At 37.4% G+C, this 18,556-nt stretch overlaps 1 protein-coding gene across 1 annotated transcript in view; it reads left to right on the forward strand.

Moving 5' to 3' along the window:
- Positions 1-1,630: 1,630 nt before the first annotated feature.
- ARHGAP15 (Rho GTPase activating protein 15) overlaps positions 1,631-18,556 on the forward strand; it is a 418,305-nt gene continuing 401,379 nt past the window's right edge. Inside the window, exons 1-2 of the mRNA XM_029910511.1 lie at positions 1,631-1,639; positions 1,958-2,137. Of these exons, the coding sequence (XP_029766371.1) occupies positions 1,631-1,639; positions 1,958-2,137 (189 nt within the window). The remainder of the gene's footprint in view (positions 1,640-1,957; positions 2,138-18,556) is intronic.

The raw sequence follows: 18,556 nt of genomic DNA on the forward strand, positions 1-18,556 counted from the left end.
TCTTATAGAAGGTTCAGCTCTCTGTGGAATTCTTTAGTGAGGCTTGTGGGCAGGGCATATGTGCAGACCTTATGTGTAGCCTTATGATTAGTTTGGGTGCAAAATGCACTTGTTACTAATAGCAGGTTCCCCATGCACTGCAGTTAAGGAACTCTGGCCAAATAAAGAGTTAGACAGTTTATCACAAGATGTATATTGCTAAATCTTCTGACCACGACTAATGCTACCTTTTATTAGGCCTAATGTGTCCTTATGCTCACTATTATTACCACTAGGCCTCAAAGTAAATACTAGGTTTTAGGCTTACTGCAAAGCCCATTTTAAAATTATCTTTTTCCTTTGCTTATTCCTACCTGTATTATAGTTTGTTTCATTTGCACTAATTTAGCAAGATATAAATGGTTATTTACCTGATCGTCTGAGCTCAAGTTATGGGTCAAAGATCAACAGAAGCTTCAGGGTTTTTGGGGGTGCTGTCAGAAAAAGCTTTGTTCCCTGAAAACACACGCAGGAATTGGTGACTTTCAGCCAAATCTCAATGACTTTACATGTCTCTGGCCCCAAAGTAATCTATCTGTCAGATTTCAACGAACTACTGCAAACAGTGGTGGTGGTGGAGCTATTAACAAAAAAAAGGTGTCAATGAAAAGTATTAAGCAACTAAATATGTGGATTGCTACCACCCCCTCCTTCTGCTCCCCAGTATAACATATCACTTCACCCAATTTTGAAATATACGACTTGTGGGTGGAAATACAGCAAGTGTTTAATGGGACACAGTATGCTAAAGTTTAGCACAGGAAATGCAAAGTATCTAACCAATGGAAAATGTATGAGGAATTTAGACAGAATATAATGACTAGAATTCCATTGTGACCAGGACATTAAGTTTAGTACCCATTCTATTGGATGATCCGTGGGAATTTTTTCATAACTGCAAGGCCAGAAGGGACCATTCTGATCACCTAGTATATCCTCCTGCATCACCTAGTATGTCCTCCTGCGTAACCATAGAGCTTCCCCAGAATATTTCTAGAGCATAGCTTTTAGAAGACCATCCAGTCTTGATTTTTCACTTTACATAACAAGAAGCCAGAACCATGGCTTCGTATTTCATTTAAAAGATGGCCCCTCCATAGTCACACTTCCCCTTAGCATCATAGAGGTGCACATGTAAGTTATTTATACCACATCATTAGTACTACTTCCTGCAGGACTTGTGCATTCCATATAGGTTTCCCACCAAAGTACTAACCAGGCCTGATCCTCCTTAGTGTATGGGATCTCATGTGCTCAGGCTATAGATGAAATGATTGAAGCTAAGAAAGGTTCATCAGATCTGTGCTTGAGAAGACCATGCTAACAGGGCTCCAGCATAGTTTTCTAACGTGCCTGTAACGTGGATTTTAAAGTACTGTAGTGTAGAAGTCAGTCAGGTTAATTACTTTCAAACCATGTCACTTTCCTTCATGTGGTCTAAAAATGTATAGCGTGAACAGGGCCAAAGACAAAGTTTGATGGCTGCCAGTTGGATGTGATAGAAGGTTACAGAGAAATTACACCATAGAGGAGAATGGCATTTGAGATAAGGATAATCTTTTACATAAACTTAACTCTTCCAAGAGACAAGATGGGTGAGGTAATATCTTTTATTGGATGAACTTCTTGAAGTTGGTCCAATAAAATATATTACCTCACTTGCCTTGTCTCTGTAATATCCTGGGACTGACATGGCTACAAAAACACTGCATTAACTCTTCCAAGTCAGTTTGGATGTATGAGTGATTAGTACAGTAATCAACTGCTGGTTACCCGGGTGTTCAAAGATCACCATGATTTCCTGAACTGGTTCAGCCTGTGTCTGCTACTGACGGCAGTGAAATACAATATGCACTGATATGTTTTTAGGTAAAGAGCACATGTATCTAGAATAACTTTACTGTTCTGTGTTTTTCAGGACAACACAGTAACCATGCAAGGACTTCCAGCTTCCGATACCTCCTCTGAAAAACTGAATCCCACCCACCAAAATATAGGGGCTGTTCAAATGAGGATCAAAAATGCCAACAGCCACCATGACAGGCATAGCCAAAGTAAATCAATGATCCTTTCTGAGACTGTGAAGGTCAAAGAACCTGTAAGTAAAATTCCACGAGTGTTTCCTGGTCTGATTTTTGTAAAACCAAATTATTATCTTCAGGCTTATTATTAATTCTTCTAGAAACCCTTGCAAGTAGGAACCCATACAGGCAGTAAGAAATGTCACTTTTTTCAAATAGCATCACCAGTTATTAAAATAAAACCGTTTAATACAAAGACATATCATGGATTTGGTGCTAGCACCTTTAATGACTAATCAGGATCTCCACTCTCATGCTTCAGCGTAATAAAAAATGAAGCTGTGCAGGTGTATAGTGCTTACGTTTCCTAACATTTTTTTTATCACTTCTAAAAGCCAGAGGCTAAAATCAGACAAAAGGAGTAAAACAGACATTAAAACTCTTTGAACAAAGGGAAACTTTGCATCCCACACACCTAAAATAGTCTTGCTGTAGGAATCACTGTTTTGCAGAGCTCTGATACTGAACTTATCTTAATATGTTAACTGTGAACAGAGTTGAGACATTTTTATCCATTAAAATGATTTAAAATAAAATAGTTAGTGATGAACTTTATTGCCAATTATGTCCCTGCCCCTGTACTCATTCTGAGCTACTAAACAGACTGATTGGTATGAGTCTCCCCTGGTTAATTTTCTTCTGTAATGGTGGCAACTTGCAGCTGAGGCCATATGATGTTACAAAATTATTTATGCAATGTTAGCTACTTTTTTGGACTCCAGATCCATTTTGTTCTCAGTGAATGCGAACGAGTTAGGTTAGCTGGGGACAGACCCCCAAGACTCAGTCAGTCTTCACAGCCATTCATTGCTGTTCTGTTAGAGAGCTGAATATTTCATAGGAATCCATTATACTAACCGGGTTATTAAATGGAATAAGCTTGCTATAGAAATTGTATTTTTCCTGCAGCATTCAACCCGAGTTCAAAGGCAAAATTAACCCACAACACTTTCATCAAGGTAGTTTGAAAAGTATATGATTTTAATCATTCTTTTTATTTATTTACTTACATGAATTTAGCTCAGGGAAGCAAATCATCATATTTCTGTACTGAAAACATTGCTTTAGATCATGGCAACTGATGAGAGATTCATTTCTGTATGTTTACTTTCCAATTTAAAAGTATCATTTGCCTGAGACACATTGCACATATTGCTTTGTTTTTATCCTAAGTGAAATGTTCCTCAGTTATGAACTTGAAACAGTGTTTACAGTAATTTATTGGAAATACTATAATGCATTATCAGTAAGAACTGTACCTTTGAAAAAGTTTAAAAGTTAAGTATATTTAATGATGCCTAACATATTTTATTGGCTGTGTTTAACAAACAGCACTAGGCTGCAGTTGTTTTTGACAAGCATGAAAACATCACAGCATGAGACTGCAAAAGGAATTATGTAGAGAAATTACAAGTGATCCATCTCTCAATGAATTATCCACCTCAATAGCCTGCAGAACTCAGCTACCAATTAACACCTACTTTATTACATGTTGGGATGTACTTAATAACTTTCATGTGTTTATGCACTATTACCTTGACTGATGCCTCTTGTACAATTAGGCATAATTGGCATATCAATATGCAAAAGTTAAAAGGATTAACCCTCTTAAAACTAATGAGCATTTCTGTATCCAGCTGCTAAATGAGACAAAATTAGCATTTTTCACTTTTGGGCAGGATTTTATCATGCAGTTTCTCATTGTTGATATTACCTTGTTACATAACTTTAGTTTTGGGGGTAGTATGCTGGACTGTTACAGAGCAAGGGTTCTAAAAAGTTAAATTAGACATAAATATTCACTGCTGCATTCCCATAACCATAGCAGGTAGAATGTATGTTCATTAGTAGGGAGCTGAAAAGTTGCTTTGTGTTACATTTGTTTAGTAGCTAATTACAAGACGTGGTATTTTGCTCAGTATATGTCATTTTACCAAGCAAACTTGGCTCCAATATCATAGATTGAAAGCTTTTCATGCTACTGATTTCCTTTCTGTTTCTCTTTTTGCCATGCAGAATTTTCTGACTAGATATTGACATACCGAAAAGTATTTTGGCATATTTACTCATATAAGCCTGTTAAAGTCGTTTGCTAAAGCCAAACTAAAACCACAAGAATTATTGAAATATATTTTTAAAGTGTAGTGTTATTTTAATGTAAAAAATTTACCAAAATATCTGTATCACTTTCATGTTGACATATCAGATCCTCCATGCCTGATTAGTAAAGGATTTTGGGGGAGGACATGAAAGGGAGAAGATATAACTTTTGTCTGTGAAGTGCCTTGAAAAAGTGAAGAGTTCTTTATTATGGTTGTTTTGAGTAATGTATTCTTGTTTTGTAGTTTCTGGGCACTTAAGTAAACAACCTTCAGTTTTTCATCCAAAGGAGTATAGATCAGAGCTTAAAGATACATATACCAACATATCAATTGAATCTTATTACACTGTGTTGCAGGGCAAAAAAGGACTTATGCTGTTTTATATCAGTTGAGAATCTGATTCTCTGTTAAGATACTTGGTGTGTGGGTGTGTATGTCATTGGTTGGGCTTATCAAATGTTTGGAAACATTTTGTATTTGTTTCACATAAACTGTATTTCTTTGTTTTCAAATGTTAGTTTTTTTTAAACATTAGCAATATGAGTGAACTCATAAGAAGCTCCATGTTACTCTGTTACTTCAATTATGGAAATGCATTAGGAATATCTACTGATCTCTGATCTGTTAATAAATACATTTCTCTTTCTATTGATCCTGGGCCAAATCTTCCTTGCCTAACTCATGCAAAACCCATTCACTTCAGCTGAAGTTTGTGTAAGTTGAGGCAATTCAGGATTTGGTGCATTTTGAACAGTTAGAAAAATATTACTAAAATATGTTTGGAAAAAAATAAAACACATTTATGAAGGACCTCTAGTAGTGATTTGTAGCGAAGAGACTACATAATTTTGTCTAAGTGATTTGTGGCATTCTACAGTATTCAGTGCTGTGTTGTGTGCACACCTTGGGCTCTCCTTTTGAAGATGAACAGATTATTTTCTATAGTGTGACAATGGAGGATATGCAGCGTACGTCAGTAAGGCCATATGAACTGTGCATTTTGTAGTAGTAAAGATGTTGAATGTGTAATAGAGAAGCTAGCTGATGCGAAAGCTTAGATGCTCATGTCTTTTAGTTTGCGATATTTACATGGAAATGCTCGAGTATTCTACAGAGGTTGGAACTGATATTAATGTAGAATTTAAAGAGCACAAATCTTGAAGCTGGACACAGACAGTAGTACACAAGAGCTCTTTCAGTGTTTAATATTAGTATCTCAACCACCAATGTACATCAGTATTTCTATCTTTTAAACCCAGATAAATGCATTTTGTTTCATTCAGAGCAAATTCACCAATGAAATGTCTTTTTTTATTGGTGTTTAGATTAAGAATTAGCGTCTATCTTAGACATTCCAAAATGCTAATGTATTAGAGTTCTTTTTGATTAAACAGACTTTGTTGGTTTATTTAGCTCTCTGATACATTATCAGAGAAGCAGGAAGCAATTTTCTTTTGTTTCTTACTCCAGTCCTGTGATCATATAATACTTGCCAAAGTTATGACTAGCCAAAAAAACAGAAATAAAATAGCTAAAAATACAAGCCTTCTGTTTAGCAGAGTTTTTGAGCCATGTTATGAGATTGCAGGGCTTCTATATGTTTATTTCAAATCAAGCTTATAGTCAAGTTTGAGGCTTTGTATAGATTGTCCTGAAGTAGATCCTGATATTTAATTAAAATGACACTAAATCACATTGAATTGATAAGACTTGGCATCTCAAACAAAGGTAATTGCCCGTATTGGTTTTGTACAAAAATAGAGCTGCTTGGAAAATGTGCAGCCAACACAGACTGTCAACTCCATTTATAGATCAATATGTGAAAACCATTGATCAGGCAGGCATGTGTAACAGTAACACTTTGCATTTATTTGTTGTTTTTATAGCATGTTAAGACTTACAGGATTATCGGCTTCCAAAATATTTTGACTTCCTCATAAATATGTTATCTGTTTAATGTTCATTAAAAGACAGACTGCATCCTTTCTAAAAATGTTTTTAGTTTCATGATATTTCTCTTGTTGCTGTAGGAAATTTTAGCTGAAAATGGATTATTTCCTTCTCTGTAAGATCACTGGCGCTCATTTTTAAAATAGTATATTAGTGGAAGTTTTTGAAGATTTGTTTTTCCTTGTACTTTCTTCTTTTTTTTCCCTGGAGAAAAACAGGCATTGACAAAAATGTTCTCTCAACAAGTAATTGCTTAATTCATTAAGACGTTCTCCTCATTCACAATACTATAAATTATAAAAAATAAAATCTGTTTATTTTGTTCTAAAAAGGTCTGTTTACACTTGACTCTCTTCAGACTTATGTCTCATAGATATCCTTGTATCTATCTATCTATCTATCTATCTAGATAGAGAGAGAGAGAGAGAGAGAGAACTATCTACATCAATATTGATATATACACATACACACCTAAAGATATACATAGACATTTTTTCTTTGGCTTTCAATAAAAAATATGGTAAACACCATTAAAAGGGAATGGTTTTGACTCCCGAGTATCTGAGGTAATTCAGTTGTTGCGTGTTCAAAAAATAGTACTAGAATATTAGGGATAGAAATATGAATGTACCTCAGATGACACAATGTGATAACTGTTAGTAAATGCTTACTTTTTAATGGCAACCACTTTAATTTCACCAAGCATGTAAGTGTTATATATAAAATAAGTAGATTTGCGTTAAAGCAGTGACTTGTATGAAAGTAATTCCAGTCCTGTTTCTCCAGCAAGATTGTTCGTGGAATCATAGAAGTTAGAAATGGAAAAGATATGTTATATAACCCATTCTTTTTCCTACCATTGAAGGAAAATAAAACAGAATTTTCAGATACCTCATCTCTATGTTCTACTCTGTGTAGTTCAAATATATTTTATGTCATCAAATCAGAATGGCATTTTACCTCTATTCTCTGTTGTACAGTAGAATATTGTACATATAAAATGTTCACAAATTATAAGTCAAGTCATAATTCCTTAGGCTCCAATTCTTCAACTACTTTTACATATGTTAACTTTAAGTATGTGACTAGTCAACTGAAGTCAATAAGCATTTGTAGGAATAGGGCCTAAGGCCTGGTCTACACTGGGGGGGGGGGGGGGGGGGGTGATCGATCTAAGTTATGCAACTTCAGCTACGTGAATAACGTAGCTGAAGTTGACATACTTAGATCTACTTACCGTGGTGTCTTCACTGCGGTAAGTTGTCGGCTGATGCTCTCCCATCAACTTCGCTTGCGCCTCTCGCCCGGGTGGAGTACCAGAGACGACGGGAGAATGTTCGGTGCTCGATTTATCATGTCTAGACTCAATCGCTGCCCGTCGATCCAGCGGGTAATGTAGACAAGCCCTGAGTCTTTACTTCAGCAAAATTGCATTGAAACCAACTGCACTTCATAGTGCTGGACTGGGCCCACATATTGGTTTAGAAGGAAAAACTAAGGTTTTGAGAAATTAGAGTCAAGATTAAAAGGTAGATTGAACAATATAATTTGCTCTACTGCCATTTTTGATGACCAATGATTTTTTTATCAAACTATTTTTTGTCAGATATATTTTCATTTTTTTTCACATGTGGAAAGCAAGGCTTAGGAAGGCACCTTTTGTTTTCTAAAATAGAATTTTTGAATGTCTTTTGTTTGTGTATTTTGTTACACTGTGTGTGTGTGTGTGTGTGTGTGTGTGTGTGTTTTGTCTGTATGTGTATTTTATATTTATATTGTAGGTACCAGAACTGAATTGATCTTGGCTAAAAAGGTGCATGTTAATTTTATTGTTAAAATCTCCATCTGTCTATATTCAAAGCAATTTCAGTATAACATTTCAGCTGCATAACTTGAGAGACAACATCATAAGATCTTGCAGAAAAAGAAATAAGCAGTACCTATTTCTTTTTGAAAGATGGACTAAATTCATTTCAGCTCTGCTGCGGAAGTGGTGAATGTAACCAGTTTGTGGTGTTTGCTAAATCAAACTGAAGTTCAGACAAGATATTATATGAATTGGAATTGCTGATTTTTGACTTTTACTCATTGTGACACATGGATAGGAAAAAGGTTCAAAAACCTCCAGTGTGGTTGGTTTTTTTCCTTCAGTCATACATTGTCTCATGCTGTGAAAATCTTCACCCTATTTACTATGTACAAATTGGTCTTGCCAAAGGTTCTGAAAGTTTACTACTTCAGTTTAGATACTAACACTTCAAAGAAAGACTAATTTGTAGAGTTGCATACGTGCTATGCCAGACTATTTTAACCTGAACCTAAATAAATTCATTTATACTTTACTACTGATTGAAAAGTGCCATAAATGTTCATCGGATACATTTTTTTAAAAGTTAGTCCTCTGATTACTAATTTGAATCAAAAATGCTAACCTTGTTAGCATCTGGACTTATTTCCATAATAACAACCCCTTCAGAACCTACAAAGTAATGAATAATTGACAACAAATGAAATGTTTTGATAGTTGTCGGCACAAAGCATGTTTAATGTTTTGTGTTGCTTCCTAGCTAATTATGTAGATGACACATTTGTCAGACCTTGACTGCCATTAGAAACGTGTTTCCAGAGGGGAGAAAAACAGGCTATTCATAGAGTAATTAACTAGAATGCTCAATGACCTGTGAGAGATTCAAATGGCTGCCAGTTCAGACATTGTTTTGTTACAGAAGCAGAGGGGTAATTAAAATTCCAAATTACAGTGCTATGATGAAGCATTTGTTTGTTGACAGTATACTCTTACTCTAGTTTGTTAATTCTTTTTTAAATTGCTTCTAATCCATTTTATAGCTTTAGGAGTTCCGTCTTTGAATTTACTGACAACTAATATTATGGTAAATTGTTCTTCAGTGGAGTACTGCAGGCTTGGCAGTTCCATGGGAGCACAAGGTGGGTGGGATAGAATAGCTTTTCTTTCTCTAAACTGACATACCATGTGCTGTCATTGAAACGAACTAACACAGCACATCTTGTGAAATGATATGTTCATAATTCTACATTAAGAAAGATGTCTAGTTATAGGAGGAAATGATTCAGATAAAGTAATAATAATCAAACAAATTGACTAAGGTGTCCTGAAACATTACAGCAGAGCTCTAATATTCTTTAAATGACGATGATCATTTAAGTAAACATTTTGGGAAGCTGAGATCTAGTTGAAAACAGAGGATCATAAGGCAATGGTCTGCATGAAGAAACCTAACACGTAGCATGAAGAATGGTATATGTCATAAGAGAAGATTATATCTTTGCCAACAACCTTCCTAGGCAATAATGGATATGACAGCATGAGATGTCTTTTCAGTAAATATGAGGATTGTTTGCAAATCCAAAGTGGTAAAGTTTGCTAAACAATGAATTAAATGCAAGCCCAAGTGAAATATTTATTTACTTTGCCAAAAGTGAGAATATGGCTTTGTTAAAAAGATCTGACAGAAGTAACATGGTGTTTGATGCAGGGGAGCTGACAGCGGCATGGAGTGAGCGCTGATTATCCTGAAGACACTGTCAGCTAGGATTGATTTCCACTTTCTCCGTTTATGTAACGGTTCCTGTAATACAGCTGACCCCGAATCACGTTACCTTGTCATTTCTCTGCATGGATCAAGAAGAGATGAGCTGAAAATAGCTAGGCACTGACCTTGAACTTGCTAGAAAAGTGAGAAGTGACAGTGGTGGTTTTTGTGTGTGTAGTTCATGTACAAAGATTAAGCTAAACTGTTATTCAGTTGAGTTCACTGCAGCAGCACAAGGGGGCAGAGCAGTACTAGAGATTACAGGTAAAGTAGATACTTTAGTTGCATTTGATTTTTACAGAAGTTCAAGTCTGTGCCAAACAGCTCTCTTGTTTTTAAATTTGGGAGATGCTCTAAAGAAGAATAATTGATTAATCAAAATCCTTATATTTCCATAATCTGTAATTTTAAAGCATAATTAATTATAAGGGTTACTGAATACTGATATACCTTTTTAATGAATAATTTAAAAAGTGCTAAGAAGTTTTCCATCACAGTATGTTCCACATAAAGATTTCCCCTCCAGTTCCTCCAATATTTAGTGAGAGAATAAGGTGTTTGTACTGCCATAGTAGTAGATCCATCTTAGCCTTTTGGAACATTTATCAAATGTGAATTTATTCCTCAAAAAATATACAAGTCATCTATGGTTTCAAAGGAAACAATTTAGCTGAAATATGTTCATTACAAAAGTACAAGTTGGTAGAAGGCACACAAATAAGGAGGATATGTAGTTGAGTGGGGCGGTGGTGTCCCAGGTATGATTGTTCTTGCTTTGTGTATCTGCTGGACTTAACCATGCCTTAGGGGAAAACATTGAAAAGTAGGTTATAAATATTATCAGCATCTACCAAAATGACTGTGTAAAAACAAAAACAAACCCTTCACTTATTTTGTTTTACATTTTCTTTGTTTAATTCTTATCAACTTCTTTGCACTAGTACCCAGGCCCTAACCTATGGAGTTCCATGTGTGGAATGCTGTTTCAGAATTCCCCACCGTGGAAAATATTCAGGAGTTGACACTTGTAACAGGATCTGTCTGTTGTTGGTTCTCTTACTTCGGTCACTAGAGCTTCAGGCAGGAAAACACACACACCACGTAAGATGTCTGGCTGCAGTTCCCCTCTTGATTTGGTGAGCAGGCTTTTGGCAACATCAAGGCATACATGCCTGCTGAAAAGTCTGTGACCCCCAGTCATCATCTAAATCCTTAAATCCTATTCTGAGGCATTGGCTTGAGCATACATGCTCTGGGCTTGACACACATGCCTTCTGACTTACAGCTCCTGAGGACTCACATGGTTTCTCTCAAGTACTACTTTGTTCTTCTCCTTATCAATTTTGGGGTGGAGCTACAGCACTCTGGACCTTAAAGCACAAAGATTTCCCTAAAGGGATTATTAGATACCACTCTGGAGGTACAACCTGGTTCAAAGGTGTTGGCTGCAGAAATCCTTCCCCAGAGTTTTTCCTCCTTTGATCGTGCAATGCTTTTAATAAGGGACCCTATTCCCTGACGTCCCAAAATTCATTTTATTCTTACCATCTATTTAATTGCCCTCTCAGGTTTCTGTAGCGAAACAGGGAAGTGTTTTATCCTTCCTTAGAATCCCTCACTTATTTGAGAGTGGGTAAAGTATACATCAGTTTTCAAAGAGTATATTAAAAATTGACAAACAGCAGCATCTCTGAACAGTAAAACTCATGGAAAAACATTATTTTTGAGATTAATGCTAGTTGTTCAAGATTAGGAAATGTAGTGCTGCACTAGCAAGTTAACAATATTCATGCATTACCCCTTCTTAAATTATTGAATTTTGCTGTTACATATAATTAATGGAAATTTTGCAAGGCACCATTTATGGGAGTAGGTGCGTAGGATATGCACGAGGGTCATATTGACTAAATTTGTCCCAGGTAAGATTATGGAATAGTTACTGTTTAATCATTTTGTTGTAGGTGACCTATGATTAGAGCTGTACAACCTGTGTGTGATGAATCCACAACTCCATTAAACTTGTCTACTTTCATTACAAACTCAAAACTCAGACCAGGTTTATTGAAAGACTCTGTAAGGGTTGCAAATCTTTCAAATAAACCCAGTCCCAGTTTTGAGTGAAAAAGGCTGATTTATGGCTTTCTATGAAAACTCTGTAAAATTTGTGTTTTTGATGTGAAACCAGGTGAAGTTTAACTGTTCCAGCTGAGTTTCTCTTTTCTCAAACCTAAACAATCTAAAACTCAGGAGGGGTCAATGCAAATGCAGGAAGCTCAGAACCTGCTTAACATAAACCTTTGCAAAGTGAAGTCATTCAGCTGTCACAGTTAAGAAACGGAATAGTCTGAGAGATTAAACCTAAGATTTTAAATAAATAGTTTCAGAGTACTTTTTTTTAAATAAATAGTAAACCTCTAATTATATTATTTCTTGTAGTTTAATATCTAACTCAAATTGAAATGGTGCCAGTGCTTTTGTGTCAACTTCACTGCTTAATAGGCCATTCGAAACAGCACATGCTTTGTGTGTGTGTGTGTGTGTGTGTGTGTGTGTGAGAGAGAGAGAGAGAGAGAGAGAGAGAGAGAAGTTTTTCTGCATCTGTTGTGAATATGCTGCTCTTTAAATATTCATTTTTTGTTCTCTGTCACATGCTGGCTCCCAGCTAGCATGTATGGAGACATATTACTGGCATTGCATTCTGTATGCTGGAACTAAAATGTTACCAAGAAATACAAAACTAAAGCTTTTGGCCCCATTGCTGGAATGGGGATGTAAAGAAACAACATATCTGGCATTAGAGAGTGCACTTAATATTACATAAGTAGTATTTCAGTTGGATTCTATGCTCTTCATTTCTCCTCCTCTGGTGTGGCCTAGTAAAGAGGGCACTGGGCTAGCATTCGGGGGACCTGGATTTTGTTCCTGGCTTTGCCACTGGCCTGATAGGTGAATTGGGGCAAGTCTCTTCACCTCGCTCTGTCTCAATTTTCCTATCTGTAAGATTGGGATGATGATGCTGTAAAGTGCTTTGAAATTTTCAGATGGAAAACACTATATAGGAGCTAGATGCAATCTTACCCTTCAACCATGCTCACTCTCATAATGGTAAGTACATTAATGTAAAGTGGAATTACTCTACATTTACATTGGTATGTCTTGGAGTAGAATTTTGACCCACGTCTTTAAGTTGCCTTCATGTGCTGTTCTACTAGATCAGTATTTCACTACTGCAGATTTTTTTTTTTTTTGAGTAAAAAAGAAAGGGTTTTGCTTTCTTTCCATCCACTTGATTTCAGTGCAAATGGGCCTTCCAGCTGTATCACTTTTTACCCATGGCTTTCCACTTTCATAGTATATATTTGGAAATTATACTCCAACAATAATTTTATTTACAAGAGTTTTCCTTTGCAATATGTTAAAATAGATGCAAGGAGTGCAAATGACATGGAATGATTTTCCTTCCGCATTATTTTTGCTTAATCATTTACTGCAGCTAAATTGTGGTATCTAATACACTTCCTTTCAAAATGCCATTAGATTAGAAATACATAGGTACTGAAACTGAGATAATTATGTCAAACTTCCTACAGCTAGTTGTGGGCACCTGACCTGCTTTGTTTCCCACAGGGGAAAAGTAATCTGTTTCTTTAAATTTCCAATGAGAAGGGACATGTGTCTTCTTGCATTGAGTTACATTACATCACACCATGTGATACAAAGTGACCCAACACAACATGACAGGAGAGGTAAAGAAACAGTTTTGTTTTTGTTTTTTTATACTATAGTAGTGAAATAATTGTAATACTGAAATAATGAAACAATATTGAATTATTCTGGCCTGTCTTCAATATATGCACAACACAGAGACACAGCTACCAGATGTGATTATTTAATATACAGAGAAAAGATTTAAAAACAGAAATTAGAATGCCCTTGTTAGGCAAACAAATAACAGGAGAATCCTTCTGTCCTAAATCAGACAAAATTCCTTCTGAAGTCAGTGTCTTTTTTGCCTGAGTAAGAAGTGCAGGCCCAGGCCTAATAATATTAATATGATTTATAATATTTTACATGATATTTGATGATCCTTTGTCCACTCATTAAGTGCTGAAAGAAATCCTTAGTCATCTGTGACTACACAGTTGTTACTGCACTACACACTATGGTTCCTTTCCATTCCACATCCTGGGGTAGGGAGAGTGGAATTCAGATCCTCCTGTTCAAAGAACCCAGGCCTCCTACAAATGGAGTTGAAGGAGAATCTGAATTGTTAACAGTATAGAGCCTATGATACACATCTGAATAATTTTCTTCTATCTAGCAGAGGGCAGTGCTACATGTACACACTAGCTACTTCATGACAGTGTGGAGTATGGCTAAGCTTTGGTGACAATTACCTCTATTTTTTTTTCATGATGAATGGTTACCTGACATATTTTGAAAAATCCTGCTGGACCGTAGAAAAACTAAAATAAAAAGTTGTTTGGGAATGGATGTACTGGTTACAAATAACTAAGAACCCCTTGCTCCATTTCTGGAACCAAATTTGAAAGGGTTCTGAAATGATCAGACACATTCTCCCTGTCCCTGCAAAAATACTGCAAGAAATGTTACTCTACAGGAATTTTCATCTGTGGCCATAAATGGAGCAGCAGTGACGAAAGAGTCTGTTCTTATGACATTTCCAGCCGCAAGGGATGTAGAGAACGCATATAAGCATCCAAAATGTGGATGCTTATCTGAACTAAATCTGAATTTTGATTCAGTTGAGGTTCAAATAAACAGTTCTGTTATCCTTAAAAGCTCATTGTTCTTTGTGGTGAAGTCAGAGTTCTACTTTATAATCTCACTGAAAAAAAAAAGTTTAAGAATTCAAGTGCCAGGTGGTTAATCTTTTCAGTAGCTGCTTCAACTTTGAGTTTTCCATTTTTATCAGCAAAAGATAAATTGGAAGTTCATAGTGTTCCCAGTTTAGATCTTTTTTTTTTAAAAGAAAATGTAAATCTTGAATGGCTACCTGTAAACACTAGAACCTGAAGACATCTGGACATGAGTTAAACAAATGTTTAAAATGCCACCTGGTTGTAAAAGATCCAAAATAAGAGGTTATTCATTCCTGATTTAAAAAAAAAAAAATCCAGCAGTTGGGGTGGGGGAGAATAAGTGGCAGCTGGTTGTGGTAGACCAGTGGTTCTCAACCTATTTACCATTGTGGGCCACGTCCAATACTACCAGTATGACCCTGAGGATGTCACATGGGCCGCAGCTGTGTGCTGATTGGGCCACAGGTTGAGAACCACTCTGGTAGACTGATGAAGGGGAGAAAAGGTGAATAAGTGTTAGGGTAGGGTGCAGTGTAGGAAAGGTAGGCAAAGGAGTGATTTGGTAGGCAGATCCAAAGAAGCTGTGTAGGAAGAGGCCAGTTAGCTGCACAGGGGAGCTGCAGCTATGTGTAGTTGAGAGGCTGTCTCACAGCTGGTGGAGAGGCTGAAGAGGCAGAATACAGGCATCTGGAAGGGCTAAAGACTTGGCTCAGGAGAGCTGGCTCTTCTGTACAAAGGTTCACATCAAGCTGGGAATGTTGAAACCCTTAGGGATTTTACACCAGTTATGTAAATTAAAGTAGCTCCTTATCTGCTCTAGCTTAGGTAGCCACCAGGTAGGTGCATCTGGCTCCCTGACACACCCTACCCCTCCTGCACCAAACAGCTCTTGCCTTAAGGAAGATGCTACTCCTACATATATAATGATTTATACCATATCTACAACGGGACAGCACCTGTCCCAGGCTCCGGGCATCATTGATGATCTTAAATGAAATAAACTTACCAGTATATAGGTATATGTGTGAATGAAATACATCTACATGCATGTGTGCACGCACACACACATGCCGTTAGTTCATTAGAAGCTGTAATCAGTTTTCAGGAATCTGTTTTGTTTTTATTTGTCTTGGTGTATTTCTTGCATGACTGTATGGCGGATGAGCCTTGGTGCATTGAAATCTACCTTTAAAACACTTCTCATTTATCACACAGTTCCTCTACCTAGAAATTCCCAGTGCAACTACTGCTAATGTTTGATAAGATTTGTACCTGGTAGATTCTAAATTACATTAATGCATAAAGCCAGCAATGCCAGGCTCCCTATTGTTACAGTTATTAAAGCTGTAACTGAAATGATATCTTTCATATTGATCTTCACCGAGCAGCTCTTATCCAGAAGCTTTGTTTCACATTAAAGACACTAATGACTGTCTCCACAAAATGAGCTGCTTAATAGTCAGAAAAAGTTAAATGGGGAAAAAAAAAAACTTTGATAGCCACCTTTGATAGCTCTTCATTCCAACATCTCTCATAGCCACAAAGTGCAAGCTAAGCAGTAATAGACCTTTTAATAAAATGTCTTAAAAGGAATCAATGGGATTTCTCACAAAGCTTAATTTCCAGCGAGATATATTATTTAAACGTTTGTATTCCTTTCCTTGAGAGCTGATGTCCTTGTGTCACAGCCAATGTTTTCCTGTAATTTTCAAGATACCTTTTTTCCTTCTGTTTTTAAAGCCCTAGTTTGGTTTATTACAATATTGGAATGTATATTAAAAAATATGGGTCTGTTTCTCTTCTTAAGTTTGACCTGGTTTCCTCTGGCACAACCCGGGCTGTAGTTACCAGAAGTGGGTGTCCAATGGCACCATTGTATTCTGTATGTGGACAGAACACCAACCAACCCTCTCCCAATAGTAGATGGGGAGGGACAGACCAGTTGGAAAATGCGCCTCTTCAAGGCAAGCTTTTGCCACTGAGATTATTATGAAGCCATGGATAGATTTTAAAATGTCCTCATCATTGGAACCCTTGTGGGAGAGTGGCTGCCTGGCCTTTCATGTGTGGATATCCCCTACTAATACAAGTGGCCTCCCCAGATGCAGAATTTGGCAAATGCATCTGAAGGCCTACCTCTTTACACTAGCTTTTGAGAAGGGAAGCCTCTGACAAGGGCCAAGGTTTGTGGGGGTTTTGGACTTGGTTTTATTATGATTGGGGTTTGGGATTTTTGTTAGTTTGCTGGTTGGATTTTTTGTTTTGTTTTTGGGGTGGAAAGCAGTTTCTGACTTTCCTTCTGGATTTGATTATTTGTTTTTTAATTTTTGCAAAGGCACCTAGAAACCAAGATGAGTATATTCATTACAAAACTAACAAACTAAATAAATTTGAACTTCTTTGTTTTACCTGAACCAACCTACTGTAAGACATTTGACATATGATATCTATTTAAAGAACAGGATAACAAAAATGCAAACAAATTCTCAGGCTGGCCAATAGCAGATTCTCATGGAAAAAGTAGACCATTAAGTTTTAGTGACTCCTTTATACATACAAAATGTTCAGTTCATAGGAAAGAAAGTAATGATATTTTGGAATAGATCAAGCTACTTCATATTAGATATAAAATCGTAAGAACATAAGAACAGCCATACTGGGTTAGACCAATGGTCCATCAAGTTCAGTATCCTGTCTTCTGACAGTGGCCAATAATTGATTATTATTCATTCTACTGCAAACTATAATAATGCAATAGAAACTTCTCCTACATGACCAGTTCAGAAGATGGGTCCCGGCAGGAGGAAGGAGACTAGTAGGTAAAGGCAGGGAGAAGAAGAGGAATTCATATTGACAGAGAATCAGGGGAGAGCCCTGGGGGCAGGAGGCAGTGCAGAGATATAGGCATGGTCTACACTACAGAGTTAGGTCAAAGGAAGCCGCCTTAAGTTGACCTGTTAATGTATGTGTCTACACTACCGGGTCCTTTACTCCGACCTAAGTCGCCTCTAATGTTGACTTCTGTAATTCACCTCTGTGAGAGGCGAAGCACTTAATTTTATTTTCATCGGTCGACTGCGAGGTAGTGCAGATGCGTTATGCAATTTGACTTAATTGGCCTCCGGATGGTGTCCCACAATGCTCATCTGTGACCGCTCTGGAGATCATTCTCAACTCTGCAGCACTGCAGCCAGGTACACGGGAAACAGTCCCTCCCCTGCTAAAGATCCAGGAATTTTTGATTTCCCATTTCCTGTTTGATCAGAATTGGAAGTGTGCCAGCTTGAGCACAGCTGATCACAGAGACTACACGCCCCAAACATGCTCCAGCCTGGTCTGCACAGGAGTGGTGGATCTCATCCTGTGTGGGGAGAAGAGTCTGTGCAGGCAGAGCTCCGATCCAGCAGAAGAAACGCTGACATCTATGCAAATTCACTCGTGGAATGGGGGAGAAGGGCTACACGAGGGACATACAGCAGTGCCATGTGAAAATAAAAGAACTTCGCCGAACATACCAGAAGGCAAGGCTGAACCCCACACATGCAGGTTCTACAATGAGTTGCATGTGATTCTCGGGGGTGACCCTACCAGTACCCCCACAACCAATGTGGACACCTCACAGGTGTGTGAGTCTAGGGACAACAGTGAGAACAATATGGTGGATGAGGAAGAGGAGGAGGAGACGAATGGGAGACAGGCAAGTAGTGGATCCATTCTCCCTGAGAGCCAGGAAATATTTTTAACCCTGGAGCTCTGAGGTTCACAGGACATCATCGTGGCCAACTGTGATGCCAGAGAAGGCACCTCTGGTGAGTATACAGTTACAATCAAAGTCCAGCTAAACTTTAGCGGGCACACACATTCGGTGGTATTGCATGTTTACTGGGAAGAAAAAGCAAGGTGCTGTGGCTCTCTGCTTACAAGAGGCTGCTCCAGATACGCAGAGGATGGCCCCTGGAAAAGAGTGTTTATGTATTGGGATAGCCCGG

Source organism: Terrapene carolina, unplaced genomic scaffold (genome assembly GCF_002925995.2).
Source record: "Terrapene carolina triunguis isolate 2854851 unplaced genomic scaffold, T_m_triunguis-2.0 Scaffold62, whole genome shotgun sequence".
Lineage (NCBI taxonomy): Eukaryota > Metazoa > Chordata > Testudines > Emydidae > Terrapene > Terrapene triunguis.